General features: G+C 44.5%; 1 protein-coding gene across 1 annotated transcript in view; it reads left to right on the top strand.

Annotated features, from left to right (window-relative positions):
- The window catches only part of LOC130307287 (oocyte zinc finger protein XlCOF7.1-like), a 48,901-nt gene extending 35,631 nt beyond the window's left edge, over positions 1-13,270 (top strand). Inside the window, exons 7-11 of the mRNA XM_056552160.1 lie at positions 4,916-5,077; positions 8,045-8,171; positions 8,255-8,319; positions 8,483-8,669; positions 10,032-13,270. Of these exons, the coding sequence (XP_056408135.1) occupies positions 4,916-5,077; positions 8,045-8,171; positions 8,255-8,319; positions 8,483-8,669; positions 10,032-11,218 (1,728 nt within the window). The 3' untranslated portion in view covers positions 11,219-13,270. The remainder of the gene's footprint in view (positions 1-4,915; positions 5,078-8,044; positions 8,172-8,254; positions 8,320-8,482; positions 8,670-10,031) is intronic.
- Positions 13,271-19,818: the final 6,548 nt, after the last annotated feature.

Below are 19,818 nucleotides of genomic sequence, written 5' to 3'. Positions count from 1 at the left end.
TTCATAATGGAGTGAAAAGTTAAAAACGTATACTTTTTTTCTTCTTAACAAACAGATGCAACCGGACATCATTTTCCAAACTGTATCTGCTGAGACCCTCCACGATCTCCCTGCAGCACCCGCATTCTATGCGGGTGCTGAATCTCCAGTTTTGGAAACCTCCAGATTTCCGGGACTGGGGACGTGACGTGACGCCACGCCCCCTCCCATAGACATGAATGGAGGGGGCGTGGCGTGACGTCAAGTCCCCAGTCCCGGAGGTTTCCGAAACTGGAGACGCAGTCCCCGCATAGAATGCGGGTGCTGCAGGGAGATTGCGGGGGGGTCTTAGCAGCGGGTCGCCCGCGATCAGACATCTTATCCCCTATCCTTTGGATAGGGGATAAAATAGTTTTGTCCCGGAATACCCCTTTAACCCTTTGATAAACGTGTTTCACCCGAGCTTCCTTCAGAAAGGTGAGCTCCTATATTTAGAGATCAAAGACCAGAGCTGATTAATTAAACATTTATTTTTAAAAGGTATCACAGTGTTACGTATAAAATAAACAAATGACCTAGAGGTACAAAAATATATAAAAGAGTTCAGCAAGACAAGTTCAGAAAACAAACAGAAAGTCCTTACGGCATAATGGTAGAGCAGTCCTTTTAAGTCAGAGTCCAGCTGTCTCTTAGAATCTTGTCAGCCTCTGCCACAGGCTTGGACAAAGGTTTGTCCAGTTTCTCAGTTTAAAGGGGTACTCCGGTGGAAAACTTTTTTTTTTTTAATCAACTGGTGCCAGAAATGTAAACAGATTTGTAAATTACTTCTATAAAAAAGATCTTAATTCTTCCGGTACTTATTAGCTGCTTAATACTGCAGCGGAAATTCTTTTCTTTTTGGAACACGGAGCTCTCTGCTGACCTCTGCTGTCCATTTTAAGAACTGCACATCGCAGTGTGTCTGCTTGTAGAGGCGTATTGCTGCTCCGAGCTGGCACATGTGAAGGCAGCATACAGAGGTCCTTCAGCGGCAGATCCACAGCTAAATACGCGCGGTAAATCTGCTCGTCTGAACATACCCTTATAGTGTTTTTTTTAGGAGGGAGAACTCCATCCCCCCTGATCTCACCAGGTGGGGGCCTCTCTCTTCCAGGTCCCTTATCTCAGTTTGTTTTATGAGGTATAACACAGATAGACAGACCCCCCCCCCCCCCCCCCCCCAATAAAACTGTAATACACAAAAACAAATACACAGTCTGACTGAACCCTCACCCATATCTCAGATTATACATTATTCACAAATACAGTTATAATACACATGTATGATTCCATAATCAGGCCTTGGGCCTGACAATATGAGGTCAGGATATAAGGACTGGATGTGAGGGCGTTTTGTGGGATGTGGTATGAGGACGGGATGTGAGGTCAGGAATTAAAGGGGTACTCTGGTGACAAACCTTTTTTATTTATTTATTTTTTTATGAAGTGGTGCAAGGAAGTTAAACAGATTTGTAAATGACTTCTATAAAAAAAATGTTAATCCTTCCAGTACTTATTAGCTGCTGAATACTACAGAGGAAATTCTTTTATTTTTGGAACACAGGACATCACGAGCACAGTGCTCTCTGCTGACACCTCTGTCCATTTTAAGAACTATCCGGAGTGGGGGCGTGGCCTGCATGGGGAGCTGAGCAGACGTGCTGCTGCCGAGCTCCCGCTTGCCCTGGGAATTATCCTGTATGTCTTCCCCCTGACCCTCTGTTCCGCTTACCGGAGGGTTCCTCTGGTCTCAGGGGACACTTGTGCCTCCAGCAGTGCGGCTCGTGGCTCCGCGTGGCTCCACAGGGGGACTTGCCGAACGGAGGATCGGGCTGCGGTAGTGAGTGACCAGATGTAGTGCCGGGACGTGGGCAGCCTCTGCAGAGGAGCGGTGAGGCTCGGGGGTGCCGGCGTGGTGCCCTGGGGTGTTCGTGCAGCTCCTGCAGTCCCCGGAATCCCCTGGAGTTTCCGGCCCCGAGGCCCGCCATTACTGGCCTTCGTAGGCAGGGCCTAGTCACGGGCCTGGTCGCCTAGGCAACCCCGCTCCCTGTGCTGTTAGGAGTGGGACCTCAGAGCCCTGAACGTCTCTTGGCTAGATGTGAAATAGAGTGGCTCTGGGCTGCCACCTCCCCTGACCGGGACTGTGAGTACCTAAACCTTCTTACCCTACCTCTGGCCCTGGGACTGTGCATCTTTATCTCTCATCAAGGCTTGCTGGGACTTGTAGTGGGCTGCAGGGTGGCTCCCTAGCTCTGTTGCTGCTCATTTGACTCCTTCTGTGCTGGACTGTTCTCCTGCTATACAGGTGATCTGATACCCTTGGGGGTCTCCATACTGCTGCTACCTCCCTGGTGGTGGGACTTTTTGCTATCTTACAGTGAGCGGTGGGCTCTGGGGGCTACAGCTGTGCTTCTCCCTTCTGGTGTCTTACTTAACTCATACTCACCCGGTGGGTGCCTGCGTCCCACCATGGGAGGCTCCAGGGGCAAATCCAAATGCAAGAAGTCAGGAGTTGGTGTGTTTCTTCCTGCTATGGACGATGATGCTTCCTCAGATGGTGGCCACTCTGAGACTAGTGGTTACTCCCTGCGGGACTCTGTGACACAGACTCCGCTTTCCACTAAAGTGGCGGCTAATGCAGCTAAGTCTTTAAGTCAGTTCTCCAGGTCTGCGGAGCCATTGGGCAGCGCCTTGCCTCTCCAAGCTGGGCTCGGGGCAGAGGCGCCCTCGGGTCCGCCACCCGGTTCTTCTCCTGATCGGATGCTCTGTGATGGGACTCTGTGATCTTCAAAGTGTAAAAATAAAAGTAAAAAGAAGTTTAAAAAAAAAAGTACAAAAAATGTGAAAAACCCCCTCCCCCAATAAAAACGTAAATTGTCCCATTTTCCCTATTTCCCCCCCAAAAAGTGTTAAAAAAAAAATGTAATATACATATTTGGTATTACTGCATAAATATCCGAACTATTAAAATGTGATGTTAATGATACCGTACGATGAACGTAAAGAATTATTTTTTTTTTTTTTAAAGTCAAAAATTGCTGCTTTTTTTAAATAACATTTTATTCCAAAAAATGTTATGAAAAAAATGTATTAAAAGTTTTATAAAAGCAAATATGATATTAATAAAAAGTACAGATGACGGTGCAAAAAAAAGCCCTCATACCGCCGCTTATACGGAAAAATGAAAAAGTTATAGGTTTTCAAAATAGGGGAATTTTAAACGTACTAATTCGGTTAAAAAGTTTGTGATTTTTTTTTTTAAGTGTAACAGTAATAGAAAAGTATGTTATCATGGGTATCATTTTAATCATATTGACCCACAGAATAAAGAACACATATCATTTTTACCATAAATTGTACGGCGTGAAAACAAAACCTTCCAAAATTAGCAAAATTGCGGTTTCTTTTTAATTTGCCCACACAAATAGTATTTTTTTGGTTGCGCCATACATTTTATGGTAAAGTGAGTGAAGTCATTACAACGGACAACTGGTCACGCAATAAACCAAGCCCTCATACTAGTCTGAAAATATAAAAGAGTTATGATTTTTTTGAAGTCGAGGAGGAAAAAACGAATACGTAAAAATAAGATTGTCTAAGAGTCCTTAAGGCCCAAATGGGTCCTTAAGGGGTTAGAAATGGCGTGATGCACGCCCTTTTATTCTGTCTACAGACTATTATTTCCAGCAGTCCATTTATGTATTGGAACAATAACACTGTGTTGAGCTAAAATTCTTCCTCTCTCCTAACGTTTCGCCATGAACTGGCTTTTTCAAAGGCACTGAACCAACCCCAGAACCCCCCCCCCCCCCCCCCCGATACACCTGCTCCTCCATCTTCACCAGTGGACTGCCTGATAAAAAGAGATGCTACACTTCATCTTAGCCAAACACCTTCCTACACTATATAGAGATACTAACCATGTGGTGGCCACCATCTTCACAGCTCCATAACTCAAGTGTCCTAAGGTCGTGTTTATATATGAATTTACACTGGATCATCTTCTTACAGGTTTCTCCAATCCAGGATCCTCTGCTGATATCTTCTATATAAGAGAATTCTCCTGGATGACCCATCAACCATGGAGAGAGACAGGAACAGGATGGCCGACAGGATCATAAACCTCACCCTACAGATACTCTTCCGGCTTACTGGAGAGGTGAGGGATTCTGGGAGTGATGTCACATGACCTCATTCTTATCTATGTAATAACAGATGGATATGACTGGAGAGGTGAGGGATTCTGGGAGTGAAGTCACATAACCTCATTCTTATCTATGTAATAACAGATGGATATGACTGGAGAGGTGAGGGATTCTGGGAGTGATGTCACATGACCTCATTCTTATCTATGTACTAACAGATGGATATGACGGGAGAGGTGAGGGATTCTGGGAGTGATGTCACATGACCTCATTCTTATCTATATAATAACAGATGGATATGACCGGAGAGGTGAGGGATTCTGGGAGTGAAGTCACATGACCTCATTCTTATCTATGTAATAACAGATGGATATGACTGGAGAGGTGAGGGATTCTGGGAGTGATGTCACATGACCTCATTCTTATCTATGTAATAACAGATGGATATGACTGGAGAGTTGAGGGATTCTGGGAGTGATGTCACATGACCTCATTCTTATCTATATAATAACAGATGGATATGACTGGAGAGGTGAGGGATTCTGGGAGTGATGTCACATGACCTCATTCTTATCTATGTAATAACAGATGGATATGACTGGAGAGGTGAGGGATTCTGGGAGTGATGTCACATGACCTCATTCTTATCTATGTAATAACAGATGGATATGACTGGAGAGGTGAGGGATTCTGGGAATGTATGTAGTGATATTAATGTGTCTCTCCATACACAGGATTACACAGTAGTGAAGAAGTCCTCTAGTGGGCGCTGTCGGGCCCCTGTGTGTGAAGGACAGGGAAGAACCCTGAGCCCAATTCCGGGGCCCCCACCTCACTCCCTGATACATGAGGAAATGGATGAACAGAAGATCCGAGAACTCATCAACAAGATGATGGAGCTGCTGACTGGAGAGGTGACCCTGCTGGGACATTATACAGTAATGGAGGGGTCTGGTGATGACTGGAGAGGTGACACTGCTGGGACATTATACAGTAATGGAGGGGTCTGGTGATGACTGGAGAGGTGACCCTGCTGGGAATGCTGGGACATTATACAGTAATGGAGGGGTCTGGTGATAACTGGAGAGGTGACACTGCTGGGACATTATACAGTAATGGAGGAGTCTGGTGATGACTGGAGAGGTGACACTGCTGGGACATTATACAGTAATGGAGGGGTCTGGTGATGACTGGAGAGGTGACACTGCTGGGACATTATACAGTAATGGAGGGGTCTGGTGATGACTGGAGAGGTGACCCTGCTGGGAATGCTGGGACATTATACAGTAATGGAGGGGTCTGGTGATAACTGGAGAGGTGACACTGCTGAGACATTATACAGTAATGGAGGGGTCTGGTGATGACTGGAGAGGTGACACTGCTGGGACATTATACAGTAATGGAGGGGTCTGGTGATGACTGGAGAGGTGACACTGCTGGGAATGCTGGGACATTATACAGTAATGGAGGGGTCTGGTGATGACTGGAGAGGTGACACTGCTGGGAATGCTGGGATATTATACAGTAATGGAGGAGTCTGGTGATGACTGGAGAGGTGACCCTGCTGGGACATTATACAGTAATGGAGGGGTCTGGTGATGACTGGAGAGGTGACACTGCTGGGACATTATACAGTAATGGAGGGGTCTGGTGATGACTGGAGAGGTGACACTGCTGGGAATGCTGGGACATTATACAGTAATGGAGGGGTCTGGTGATAACTGGAGAGGTGACACTGCTGGGACATTATACAGTAATGGAGGGGTCTGGTGATGACTGGAGAGGTGACACTGCTGGGACATTATACAGTAATGGAGGGGTCTGGTGATGACTGGAGAGGTGACCCTGCTGGGACATTATACAGTAATGGAGGGGTCTGGTGATGACTGGAGAGGTGACACTGCTGGGAATGCTGGGACATTATACAGTAATGGAGGGATCTGGTGATGACTGGAGAGGTGACACTGCTGGGAATGCTGGGACATTATACATTAATGGAGGGGTCTGGTGATGACTGGAGAGATGACACTGCTGGGACATTATACAGTAATGGAGGGGTCTGGTGATGACTGAAGAGGTGACACTGCTGGGACATTATACAGTAATGGAGGGGTCTGGTGATGACTGGAGAGGTGACACTGCTGGGACATTATACAGTAATGGAGGGGTCTGGTGATGACTGGAGAGGTGACACTGCTGGGACATTATACAGTAATGGAGGGGTCTGGTGATGACTGGAGAGGTGACACTGCTGGGAATACTGGGACATTATACAGTAATGGAGGGGTCTGGTGATGACTGGAGAGGTGACACTGCTGGGACATTATACAGTAATGGAGGGGTCTGGTGATGACTGGAGAGGTGACACTGCTGGGACATTATACAGTAATGGAGGGGTCTGGTGATGACTGGAGAGGTGACACTGCTGGGACATTATACAGTAATGGAGGGGTCTGGTGATGACTGGAGAGGTGAAACTGCTGGGAATGCTGGGACACTATACAGTAATGGAGGGGTCTGGTGATGACTGGAGAGGTGACACTGCTGGGACATTATACAGTAATGGAGGGGTCTGGTGATGACTGGAGAGGTGACACTGTTGGGACATTATACAGTAATAGAGGGGTCTGGTGATGACATGAGAGGTGACACTGCTGGGACATTATACAGTAATGGAGGGGTCTGGTGATGACTGGAGAGGTGACACTGCTGGGACATTATACAGTAATAGAGGGGTCTGGTGATGACTGGAGAGGTGACACTGCTGGGACATTATACAGTAATGGAGGGGTCTGGTGATGACTGGAGAGGTGACACTGCTGGGACATTATACAGTAATGGAGGGGTCTGGTGATGACTGGAGAGGTGACACTGCTGGGAATGCTGGGACATTATACAGTAATGGAGGGGTCTGGTGATGACTGGAGAGGTGACACTGCTGGGACATTATACAGTAATGGAGGGGTCTGGTGATGACTGGAGAGGTGACACTGCTGGGACATTATACAGTAATGGAGGGGTCTGGTGATGACTAGAGAGGTGACACTGCTGGGACATTATACAGTAATGGAGGGGTCTGGTGATGACTGGAGAGGTGACACTGCTGGGACATTATACAGTAATGGAGGAGTCTGGTGATGACTGGAGAGGTGACACTGCTGGGACATTATACAGTAATGGAGGGGTCTGGTGATGACTGGAGAGGTGACACTGCTGGGACATTATACAGTAATGGAGGGGTCTGGTGATGACTAGAGAGGTGACACTGCTGGGACATTATACAGTAATGGAGGGGTCTGGTGATGACTGGAGAGGTGACACTGCTGGGACATTATACAGTAATGGAGGGGTCTGGTGATGACTGGAGAGGTGACACTGCTGGGAATGCTGGGACATTATACAGTAATGGAGGGGTCTGGTGATGACTGGAGAGGTGACACTGCTGGGACATTATACAGTAATGGAGGGGTCTGGTGATGACTGGAGAGGTGACACTGCTGGGAATGCTGGGACATTATACAGTAATGGAGGGGTCTGGTGATGACTGGAGAGGTGACACTGCTGGGAATGCTGGGACATTATACAGTAATGGAGGGGTCTGGTGATGACTGGAGAGGTGACACTGCTGGGAATGCTGGGACATTATACAGTAATGGAGGGGTCTGGTGATGACTGGAGAGGTGACACTGCTGGGACATTATACAGTAATGGAGGGGTCTGGTGATGACTGGAGAGGTGACACTGCTGGGAATGCTGGGACATTATACAGTAATGGAGGGGTCTGGTGATGACTGGAGAGGTGACACTGCTGGGAATGCTGGGACATTATACAGTAACACCACTGGAGGGGTCGGGGTGATGACTGTATCATTATGTGTCAGGTTCCTATAAGGTGTCAGGACGTGGCGGTGTATTTCTCCATGGAGGAGTGGGAGTATGTAGAAGGACACAAGGATCAGTACAAGGATCAGGTCATGATGGAGGATCAGCAGCCCCTCACATCACCAGGTAATAGACATGACTATATACACACGTCCTCTCATTATTTGTATGTAAAGAATGAATTCAGTCTCTGTATGTGTTCCCTACAGTCAGATCCAGTAAGAGAACAGCACCAGAGAGGTGTCCCCGTCCTCTTCTTCCACAGGATGATCAGGTAGATGGAGATATTCCCTATGATCTGTAGAAGGGCTGTGAAGCTCTTGTGGTCAGTCCCCTCACCCTCCATGACTCCTCATCTCCTGCTCATCTATAACATCCCATGAGACTTCTCCTACTGTCTGATGACTTTTACTATATATCTTTCACATCTTCATCAGATAGAAGATCCGAATAATATTAATGCTCCAAAGACAGATGTGAGAAGTGATGAGCAGTATAAGGAGGACATTGCTACAGGGAAAGATCTGATCTATATTAATGCTACAGACATAAAGGAAGAAGAAGAGACAGTTGTGAGCGGTGATGAGCAGTATAAGGAGGACATTCCTACAGGTAACCCCCCAGGTGAGTAGTAACCACTAAATGCAGACAAAAGTCACAGTGAGGAATACTATTCTCCTTCCTGTCCTCATTCTGGAGTACAATACAGGAATATGGGTGCACTACTGTGGTAGATTTAGACAATGACATTGGCTATACCTCAACACACTAAAATTGAGACATTTGCCAGTATATCCTTAGATGAAGGACATACCAGAGCCCGCACACCAATGCCAAGGTTTCTCAAGTGGCACGGGACCTAACACTAACCTACCTGTGCGTGATAAGCAAAAACCAGGGGCCAGTGGGCAATTACAGCAGCATTAGGCCGACTCACAGCCTCCAGTGTGACTGAGCACACATACAATGGGAGGAGGGAGAGACAGGCTACAAGCCCCACCTAAGTTGGCTGATATGTGTGCCGGTCTCACAGGTGAACCTTAATGCTGCCTTAATAGTGATCAAGGTGCATTAAATGTGGAGTTTATACACCTCCAAGTTCCTCATTCTGGAATAGTATGTGGTACATATCAGTACACAAGGAGAAATATTATCATCATACTGTTACTGACCAAATCCTGTATACTGAGACTAATATTACCAATAGTACCAGTATATAAGGATAATTATTATCACCATACATATTACCATCATACTGTTTCTGACCAAATCCTGTATTCTGAGACTAATATTACTAAAATACAGTAACTGTATGCAAGGAGGAATATTATCACCATACGTATTACTATCATACTCTTTCTGACTAAATCCTGTATACTGAGACTAATATTACCAAGAAAAATACTGCCTCACCATGACCACTACATAGCTCCCCCATACAAAGCACATATAGTGGTGACCTCAGCTCTACACAGGTGCTGCAGACTGTATAAGTGATTACAGTGCAGTTACATCTACTGTCTCACAGGAGGCGTCTTCTTGTAGTCGTTCTCTTTCCTTTTTCCTGTCTCTTTTGTTAAGATCGTCATTAAGTCTTCTTCCAACATGACTCTTCTCCGCAGAATCTGCCAGGAACAAAAATATTTGGCTCCACACTTTTTTAGCACATTCCCCACCTGTTTCTTCCCTTAGTACCTCGAATAATACCCCCATTGGTATCCTGCATAGTATGGGGGAGTAGGTAAGTGTGTTGGGGGATGAGGTGGTGGTGGGTAGGTAATTTCCCCTCCTATATTAGGTAATGACCCCAGTAGGTAGGTTAGGAAACCCATCAGGTTGAAGCCACCAGTAGGTAGGTAATGCCCCCAATAACTTTGCTCACATGTTCCATTTATGCTCTGTCTTATATGTTTTTGCCACCTGTAACTATATGCAAAATTGATCTGGTTGTATCAATCAAAATAAAATCTGTGTTATTCTTGGCAGATTCTTGTAGCAGGAGATCAGAGGAGAATCTTATATCTTCAGATTATAAAGCAGATGATGATATCACACAAGATACATATGAAGAACATTCCATTATCCCAGATACACCCTCAACCCTTCATAGCAAAGATTTGTCATTTGATCACTTTAAACCTGTTCTGTTTGCTAAATCTTCAGAGACTACAAAGCAAAATAAAAGTCATAGAATGGAGATTAATTATCAAAAAAATCACTCAGAGGAGAGGCCATTTTCATGTTCAGAATGTGGAAAATATTTTACCTATAAATCATATCTTGTGAGGCATCAGACAATTCACACAGGGGAGAAGCCATTTTCGTGTTCAGAATGTGGGAAATGCTTTGTTTGGAAGTCTGGACTTGTTGTGCATCAGAAAATTCACACAGGGAAGAAACCATTTTTATGCTCCGAATGTGGAAAATGCTTCACTTGGAAGTCTGCACTTGTTGAACACCGGAAAATTCACACCGGCGAGAAACCGTTTTCATGTTCAGAATGTGGGAAATGCTTTACTAAGAAATCAAATCTTGTCCTTCATCTGAGAACTCACACAAGGACAACGCTATTTCAATGCTTAGAATGTGGGAAATGTTTTTGTCAAAATTCAAAACTGGTTGAACATCAAAGAACTCACAGAGGGGAGAAGCCATTTTCATGTCTGGAATGTGGGAAATGTTTTACTAGGAAATCTGATCTTGTTCAACATCTAAGAATTCACAAACGAGAGAAGCCATTTTTATGCTCAGAATGTGGGAAATGTTTTACCGAAAAATCAACACTGGTTAAACATTTTAGAATACACACAGGGGAAAAGCCGTTTTCATGCCCTGAATGTGGGAAATGTTTTACTCAGAAAGCATATTTTATTGAACATCAAAGAACTCACACAGGGGAGAAGCCGTTTTCATGTTCAGAATGTGGGAAAAATTTTACTCAGAAATCAAGTCTTGTTGAACATCAAAGAACTCACACAGGAGAGAAGCCTTTTCAATGTCTGGAATGTGGGAAATGTTTTACTCAAAAATCGACTCTTATTAAACATCAGAGAAGTCACACTGGGGAAAAGCCATATTCATGTTCAGAATGTGGGAAATTATTTGCTCTGAAAACAGGCCTTGTTACTCATCAGAGAACTCACGCTGGAATGAAGCTATCACCTTGTCCATAGTGCGGGAAATTTTTTACACAAAAAAAAAATCTAAATTTGTTGAATATCAGAAAATTCACTCAGGGTAGAATCCATTTCTGTGAACTAGATGTAGAAAATGTTTATCCGAAAGTCAACTTTAATTGTGCACACAATTTAAACATGTAAAAATATACCTATTATAGTCTTAGTCATAAGACATGCGAGAGAGAAATCCATGTAGGACAATAAATGATTGAAAAATGTCTATAATCACCAAATGTCTGTTATTCTAAAAGAAAAGAATCTGGAAGACAACCATTAACCATGTACATCAGGAGTTTCAAACTCATGGACCAATTGAGGCCTGCAGGATGATATTTTGAGGTCCCCTGTCCAGTCTAGTTTTAGGACATCCCTGTGTCCCAACAGATCTTTTTGGGAGACAAGGATGTCCCGGTTAATCCTTTGTGGGCCTGTGGCCACTTTAATTAATGCCGTTCTCCCATTGGAGTGGAGCAGCGTACAGGAGGACGCACGCGCTTGGCCGACACGGTAAGTTACCAGCGTCCTGTCACCTCCGGTCCCAGGACCTACTGCTATGGCTCATAGGAATACTTGATGCGGCCCAGCCTCTACCTCTAGCGGCCCTCAGATGAATTGATACCCCTGATGTACATAGAATATTTCACATGTACAATGCATTCGGAAAGTCTTCAGACCCTTTTCCAGACACTTTATTTTTCCATTTTGTTATGTTGGGGCCTTCTGCTATAATCAAAACAATCAAGTTTTCTCCCATTAGTCTGCATACCCCATAATGAGAATATGAAAACAGAATTGAAGTTTTTTGCTTATTTATAAATAAGGACTGGCCCTTGAGAGGAAATATTGGGTCTTTGAGTGGCCCAGCCAGAGCCCGAACCCAATGGGACATCTCTGGGGAGACCTTTAATAGGCTTCCACTGACAGTTCCCATCCAACCTGTCAGAGCTTGAGAGGATCTGCAGAGATCTTCTTGTCACCTCATCGCAATAAGACTGGAGACTAAAGATGAGCGACACAAGCCCCGCAAACTCTTATTTGACCCAAAGCAGGACTTGCATTACTTGCAACTATCACATGATGACCCCAGGTTATACAATGATTTGCTGTGTCTAACAGCTCCCAGAACAATAGGATACAGCAGAGGGGGGTAGGGTCTTCTACACAACTTTAAAGTCCATATAGCGTGCTGCTACCGGCATTCTGGAAAGAGAGTGACAGACCGTGTGAACAGGAATCAGAGCAGAGCGATCCGATAGAAGCAACAAAAAAAAAAAAGCGCCTTCCATAGCATAATAACATTCACAACAGGTTAAGAACAAACCTTAAAGGGGTACTCCTGAGCTTAGACATCTTATCCACTATCCAAAGGATCCCCGTGATCTTGCACGCCGCACCCAGTTTAAAATCAGTCCTCGGAGCGTGTTTGCTACGGGTCTGATTACTGTCGATCAATGCAATCCTATGGGAGGCAGCATGACACGCTCGGGGGACTGATTTTAAATGGGGTGCAGCGTGCAAGATCACGGGGGTCCCCAGCGGCGGGACCCCCACGATCAGGCATCTTATCCCCCCTATCCTTTGGATATGGGATAAGATGTCTAAGCGCCGGAGTACCCCTTTAATCTATATAATTCTACAGCAAAGTGAGTGCAGCGTTAATCTGTGGGCAATCCCAGAAACCTCCTGTCCCTTTCTGCAGAAGCTTCATACACTACATATCCCAGCCAGCATTTTTCCCAGGCCATAAATAGCATCACATACAAATATCTGTACAACTGAGAAAAGCTGAGGGCTGACCTGTATGAAAGCAATACATATTTAAAGTGCTAGGAACTTAGATTTGCCATTTAAAGCGCCTTACTTCCATTTACAGGGTTTAATCGCACACACAGTAGATCTACTGGTTGAAAGATAATGGAGCAATTAAAAGCAGGTATATTGAACAAGCATTAGCCTTTTTAAGCACCGGTATGTATATATTCTTGGTTTAATCAAACTTTTTATGTACCCTATTGTAAGAAAACTAATTTTAAAAGGCGTAACCATTAAAAAAAGCATTATTTTAAAGCATGTGTACGTCAATATTCTTGGTTTAAAGTAGATATCCAGTGGTGAACAACTTATACCCTATCCTAAGGATAGGGGATAAGTTTCAGATCGCGGGGGGTCCGACCACTGGCCCCCCCCCCCCCCGCGATCTCCTGTATGGGGCCCCCGACAGCCCGTGGGAAGGGGGCGTGTTGACTACCGCACGAAGCGGTGGCTGACACGCCCCCTCAATACAACTCTATAGCAGAGACGGAGTGCTGCCTTTGGCAATCTCCGGCTTTGCCATAGCGATGTACTGAGGGTGTGTGTCGGCCGCCGCTTTGTGTGGTGGTCGACACCCACTCTCTGGCTGGATAGCCTGGCCCCCGTACAGAGAGATCACGGCAGGCCCCAGTGGTCGGACCCCCTGCGATCTCAAACTTATCCCCTATCCTTAGGATAGGGGATACGTTTTTCACCACTGGACTACCCCTTTAATCAATCACAGTATATCTACTTGGTTATTAGATAACAGCGCAGTTCAAAGCATGTACCATTGAACCCACATTAGCCTTTTAAAGAGCTTGTACATATATATTCTTGGTTTAATCACACAGTATATCTACATGGTTGTAAGATTAAATTGCAGTTTAACGCATGTTCATTGAACTTGCATTAGCCTTCTAATAGATATGTAAATATATATATTCTTGGTTTAATTAAACACAGTATTTGAAAAGATCAAAATAATCACATTTTTTTTAAAATACACAAACAATATGTCTGGTAAAGAAATTGTTGGACAAGGTAGAGGATAGAACACCCCTGCCATGTCCTCTGCCAGTAAATATTTTGGTGGCAGTACCAGCATAGGTATCAGCAGCAGCCAGTCGCCCGGCGGTATAGTAGCAGCCACATCTGCCAACCAAAGTTCTTATTGTCTTCCAGGGGTTGTATGTTTCACAGGATACTACGGCCCTTGTGGACTGGTCTTCTCAGGAGGAGTAAGAAGAGTTTGACGGTATGACTGTGAGCCTGTCATCTGCAGATACAATGGAAATTTCCATCCTAGGCTGTTTGTTCTGTCACCGCTGTCTTTGCTCCGTCCTTCTATACTGCTAACAGAAGGATAGCATTAGTCACGAGGAGTAGGAGGATGCAGTGGCCGAGCATAGCACTAGTGGGACTGGTGGCCGGAATACTGTAAGGAATCATGATGGATGTGCAAAGGGGGAACAAGGAGCTCACGATCAGACATCAATAGTCCATACTGAGGAGGAGTGGGGGGGGGGGGGATGATGAAGAGGAGGATCTTAACAGATGCAGGAAACCAGGCACAGTGCAGTCTCTGCAGAGAGAAAGTAAGGCATAGCCACGGTCTGAATTTAGAAGTAGAGGGAGTCAGCACTCGTATCGTGATGTGGTGCTCGTGGACCAGTCAGCATATGGTAGGTAGAAGAAATCCCGGCACACGAGTGGATGCAAATCACCTGGAGTGTTTATTTACAGCATAGCACAGCATACATAACATGGCAACTTGGCGACACACAGGACGTGTTTCGGCCAGCTCGTGGCCTTCATCAACTGATCTACCTGGGTATAGGTGTCTACAGGTATATATGGGGGAGAGGAAGCCCGCCCCTTCCGGGTGACAGGTGGAACGGTAACCTGTCACCAGCCGGAAAGTGTCTTGCCTTAACAAACAGGGGGGAGTGAACAAATCCAAAAACATAATAAATACAGGTAAATACAATAAAGGAATCTTGTGTATAATACAATACAACCTGGTCTGAGGCTATAAAGTGATTCTAGAGGAACCATTCTGACCGTGCTCTATACTTATATATACAAAGATATCAGCGGTGTGTCTATAAGGAAAAACAAGAGAAAAAGATTATAAATATGTAGAAAGAAATATCATAAAATCTGGCAAAGGTCGTAGTCTCGATTGAGACCTCTGGGTTCAATTGTATTAAGACGGTTGATCAAAAAAGTTTCCTTTTTAACCCCTTAAGGACTTAGCCCTTTTCATCTTAAGGACTCGGACGTTTTTTGCAATTCTGACCACTATTAAACTATTAAATCACTTTAAACATTAATAACTCTGGAATGCTTTTAGTTATCATTCTGATTCCGAGATAGCTTTTTCGTGACATATTCTACTTTAACATAGTGGTAAAATTATGTGGTAACTTGCATCCTTTCTTGGTGAAAAATCCCCAAATTTGATGAAAAATTTGAAAATTTAGCATTTTTATAACTTTGAAGCTCTCTGCTTGTAAGGAAAATGGATATTCCAAATTTTTTTTTTTTATTCACATTTCCAATATGTCTACTTTATGTTTGCATCATAAAATTGACGTGTTTTTACTTTTGGAAGACACCAGAGGGCTTCAAAATTCAGCAGCAATTTTCCACAAAATTTTTAAACTCGCGTTTTTTCAGGGCCAAGTTTAGGTTTGAAGTGGATTTGAAGGGTCTTCATATTAGAAATACCCCACAAATTACCCCATTATAAAAACTACACCCCCCAAAGTATTCAAAATGACATTCAGTCAGCGTTTTAACCCTTTAGGTGTTTCACAGGAATAGCAGCAATGTGAAGGAGAAAATTCAAAATCTTCATTTTTTTACACTTGCATGTTCTTGTAGACCCAATTTTTGAATTTTTACAAGGGATAAAAGGAGAAAATTTATACTTATATTTGTAGCGCAATTTCTCTCGAGTAAGGAAATACCTCATATGTCTATGTAAAGTGTTCGGCGGGCGCAGTAGAGGGCTCAGAAGCGAAGGAGCGACAAGGGGATTTTGGAGAGTACGTTTTTCTGAAATGGTTTTTGGGGGGCATGTTGCATTTAGGAAACCCCTATGGTGCCAGAACAGGAAAAAAAACAAACACATGGCATACCATTTTGGAAACTAGACCCCTTAAGGAACGTAACAAGGAATAAAGTGAGCCTTAAATACCCCACAGGTGTTTCATGACTTTTGCATACGTAAAAAAATAAATAAAATTCACAAAAATGTGTTTCCCCCCAAATTTCACATTTTTGCAAGGGTTAATAGCAGAAAATACCCCCCAAAATTTTTAACCCCATCTCTTCTGAGTATGGAGGTACCCCATAAGTTGGCCTGAAGTGCACTACGGGCGAACTACAATGCTCAGAAGAGGAGGAGTCATATTTGGCTTTTTGAGACCAAATTTTGCTCGGGGGGCATGTCGCATTTAGGAAGCCCCTATGGTGCCAGGACAGCAAAAAAAAAAAAAAAAAAACACATGGCATACCATTTTGGAAACTAGACCCCTCGGTGAACGTAACAAGGGGTTAAGTGAACCTTTATACCCCACAGGTGTTTCACGACTTTTGCATATGTAAAAAAAAAAAAAAAATTTTACCTAAAATGCTTGTTTTCTCGAGTACGGCGATACCCCATATGTGACCCTAAACTGTTGCCTTGAAATACGACAGGGCTCCAAAGTGAGAGCGCCATGCGCATTCGAGGCTTAAATTAGGGATTGCATAGGGGTGGACATAGGGGTATTCTACGCCAGTGATTCCCAAACATCGTGCCTCCAGCTGTTGTAAAATTCCCAGCATGCTTGGACAGTCAACGGCTGTCCGGCAATACTGAGAGTAGTTGTTTTGCAACAGCTGGAGGCTCCGTTTTGGAAACAGTGGCGTACCAGACGCTTTCATTTTTATTGAGGAGGGGAGGGGGATAATTATATGTAGTGTTTTTTACTTTTTATTTTATTTTGCGTCAGTGTAGTGTAGTGTTTTTAGGGTACAGTCGCACGGGCGGGGGGTTCACAGTAGTTTCTCGCTGGCAGTTTGAGCTGCGGCAGAAAATTTGCCGCAACTCAAACTTGCAGCCGGATAATTACTGTAAACCTCTGCCCATGTGAGTGTACCCTATACATTCACATTGGGGGGGACATCTAGCTGTTGCAAAACTACAACTCCTGGCATGCGCTGACAGACTGTACATGCTGAGAGTTTTAGTTTTGCAACAGCTGTAGGCACATTGGTTATGTATCACTGAGTTTGTGACCTTACTCAGTGATTCACAACAAGTGTGCCTCCAGCTGTTGCAAAACTACAACTCCCAGCATATACGGTGCATGCTGGGAGTTGTAGTTTGCAACAGCTGGAGGCACACCGGTCGTGAAACACTGAGTTAGGTAAAAAAAACTGAGTTTCACAACCAGTGTGCCTTCAGCTCTTGCAAAACTACAACTCTCAGCAGTCACCGACAGCCAATGGGCATGCTGGGAGTTGTAGTTATGCAACCAGCAGATGCACCACTACAACTCCCAGCATGCACTTTAGCTGTTTGTGCAAGCTGGGAGTTGTAGTTATACAACAGCTGAAGGTACACTTTTCCATAGAAAAAATGTGTCTTCAGCTGTTGCAAAACTATAAGTCTCAGCATGCCCATAAGGGAATGCTGGGAGTTGTGGTGGTCTGCCTCCTGCTGTTGCATAACTACAGCTCCCAGCATGCCCTTTTTGCATGCTGGGAGCTGTTGCTAAGCAACAGCAGGAGGCTGTCACTCACCTCCTGCTGCTGCTGCTGCTCCGCTGCAGGTCAGTCCCTCGCCGCCGCCGCTCCTGGGACCCCGATCCCAACAGGGACGCCAGGGATCGGGGTCCCAAGCACCCAGGGTCTTCTTCCCGCACCCGCTCATGTCCTCCGGAAGAGGGGCGGAGCGGGTTGCGGGAGCGATACCCGCAGCAGGCGCCCTGATTGGCCACCTCACCCCTGCTGGCTATGACTGTTCGGGGCCGTCAGAGATGGATACGCCCTGCGTCCTGAAGAGGTTAAGTAGAAGTTTTTTGATGTCTCCACCCCTACGTGGTCTTTCCACATGGTCAATCACTTGAAATCTTAATTGTGAGATGTTATGGCCCATTTTGTTAAAGTGATATGGGATAGGGAAAAGTAGGTTTTGATACGATTGTGGATTTGTGTCTGCTTATGCAGTCCCCTACACACTGTGTGGTTTCACCCACGTATAGGAGGCCGCATGGGCACTTGATGGAATATATCAAATTTTTGGAATCATAGGTATGAAAGGACTTAATTTTTATTTGTTCCCCACTTTGAGGTTGAAGAATGTCCCCTTTAATGATATGGCTGCACTGAGCACAGTGTATGCATGGGTATGTCCCATTCTTTCTACTTTGTAGGAAAGTCTGTCATGTAGTGATCGATGTGGAAGCAATATCTGCTCTTGCCAATGTATCCCGTAGGTTGGGTGCCCTTTTGTTACAGATAAGTAGTGGATTTTTAAATTCCTCAATTTTAGGAAAGGATCTGCTGAGAAGGTACCAATGTTTTTTTTATTACATTATCAATTTTATATGATAGGGGGTGAAAATTCCGGGCAAAAGGGATGCGGGATGGTTTTGAAGGGGTTCTAGTCGATAGGGCCCTTGCTTTTTCTAATGTTCTCTCAGGGTTGCCCCGTTCCCTGAATTTGTCCTCTAGTTCCTGTAGTCTTATTTGTCTTTTATGGGGGTCACTCACAATGCCCTCTATTCTCTACGTTGTGTCCTAGGAAGAGAGTGTTTAACTGCCCTGGGATGAGAACTTGTATAGTGTAATAGACTGTTACGGTCAATGGGTTTCCTGTAGAGGTCTGTTTCCAGACCACCATTTTCATAACAGTCTATTACACTATACAAGTTCTCATCCCAAGGCAGTTAAACACTCTCTTCCTAGGGCACAACGTCAGAGAATAGAGCGCATTGTGAGTGACCCCCATAAAAGACAAATGAGACTACAGGAACTAGAGGACAAATTCAGGGAACGGGGCAACCCTGAGAGAACATTAGAAAAAACAAGGGCCCCATCAACTAGAACCCCTTCAAAACCATCCCGCATCCCTTTTGTCCGGAATTTTCACCCCCTATCATATAAAATTGATAATGTAATAAAAAAAACATTGGTACCTTCTCAGCAGATCCTTTCCTAAAATTGAGGAATTTAAAAATCCACCACTTATCTGTAACAAAAGGGCACCCAACCTACGGGATACATTGGCAAGAGCAGATATTGCTTCCACATCTATCACTACACGACAGACTTTCCTACAAAGTAGAAAGAATGGGACATACCCATGCATACACTGTGCTCAGTGCAGCCATATCATTAAAGGGGACATTCAACAACCTCAAAGTGGGGAACAAATAAAAATTAAGTCCTTTCATACCTGTGATTCCAAAAATGTGATATATTCCATCAAGTGCCCCTGCGGCCTCCTATACATGGGTGAAACCACACAGTGTGTAGGGGACTGCATAAGCAGACACAAATCCACAATCAGATATCAAAACCTACTTTTCCCTATCCCATATCACTTTAACAAAATGGGCCAGAACATCTCACAAGATTTCAAGTGATTGACCACGTGGAAAGACCACGTAGGGGTGGAGACATCAAAAAACTTCTACTTAAAAAGGAAGCTTTTTGGATCAACCGTCTTAATACAATTGAACCCAGAGGTCTCAATCGAGACTATGAACTTAACCAGATTTTATGATATTTCTTTCTACATATTT

This window comes from Hyla sarda, chromosome 1 (assembly GCF_029499605.1).
Source record: "Hyla sarda isolate aHylSar1 chromosome 1, aHylSar1.hap1, whole genome shotgun sequence".
Taxonomy (NCBI): Eukaryota; Metazoa; Chordata; class Amphibia; order Anura; family Hylidae; genus Hyla; species Hyla sarda.
The sequence above is the reverse complement of the archived record's forward strand: the minus strand, read 5'-3'. Positions and strand labels throughout refer to the sequence as shown.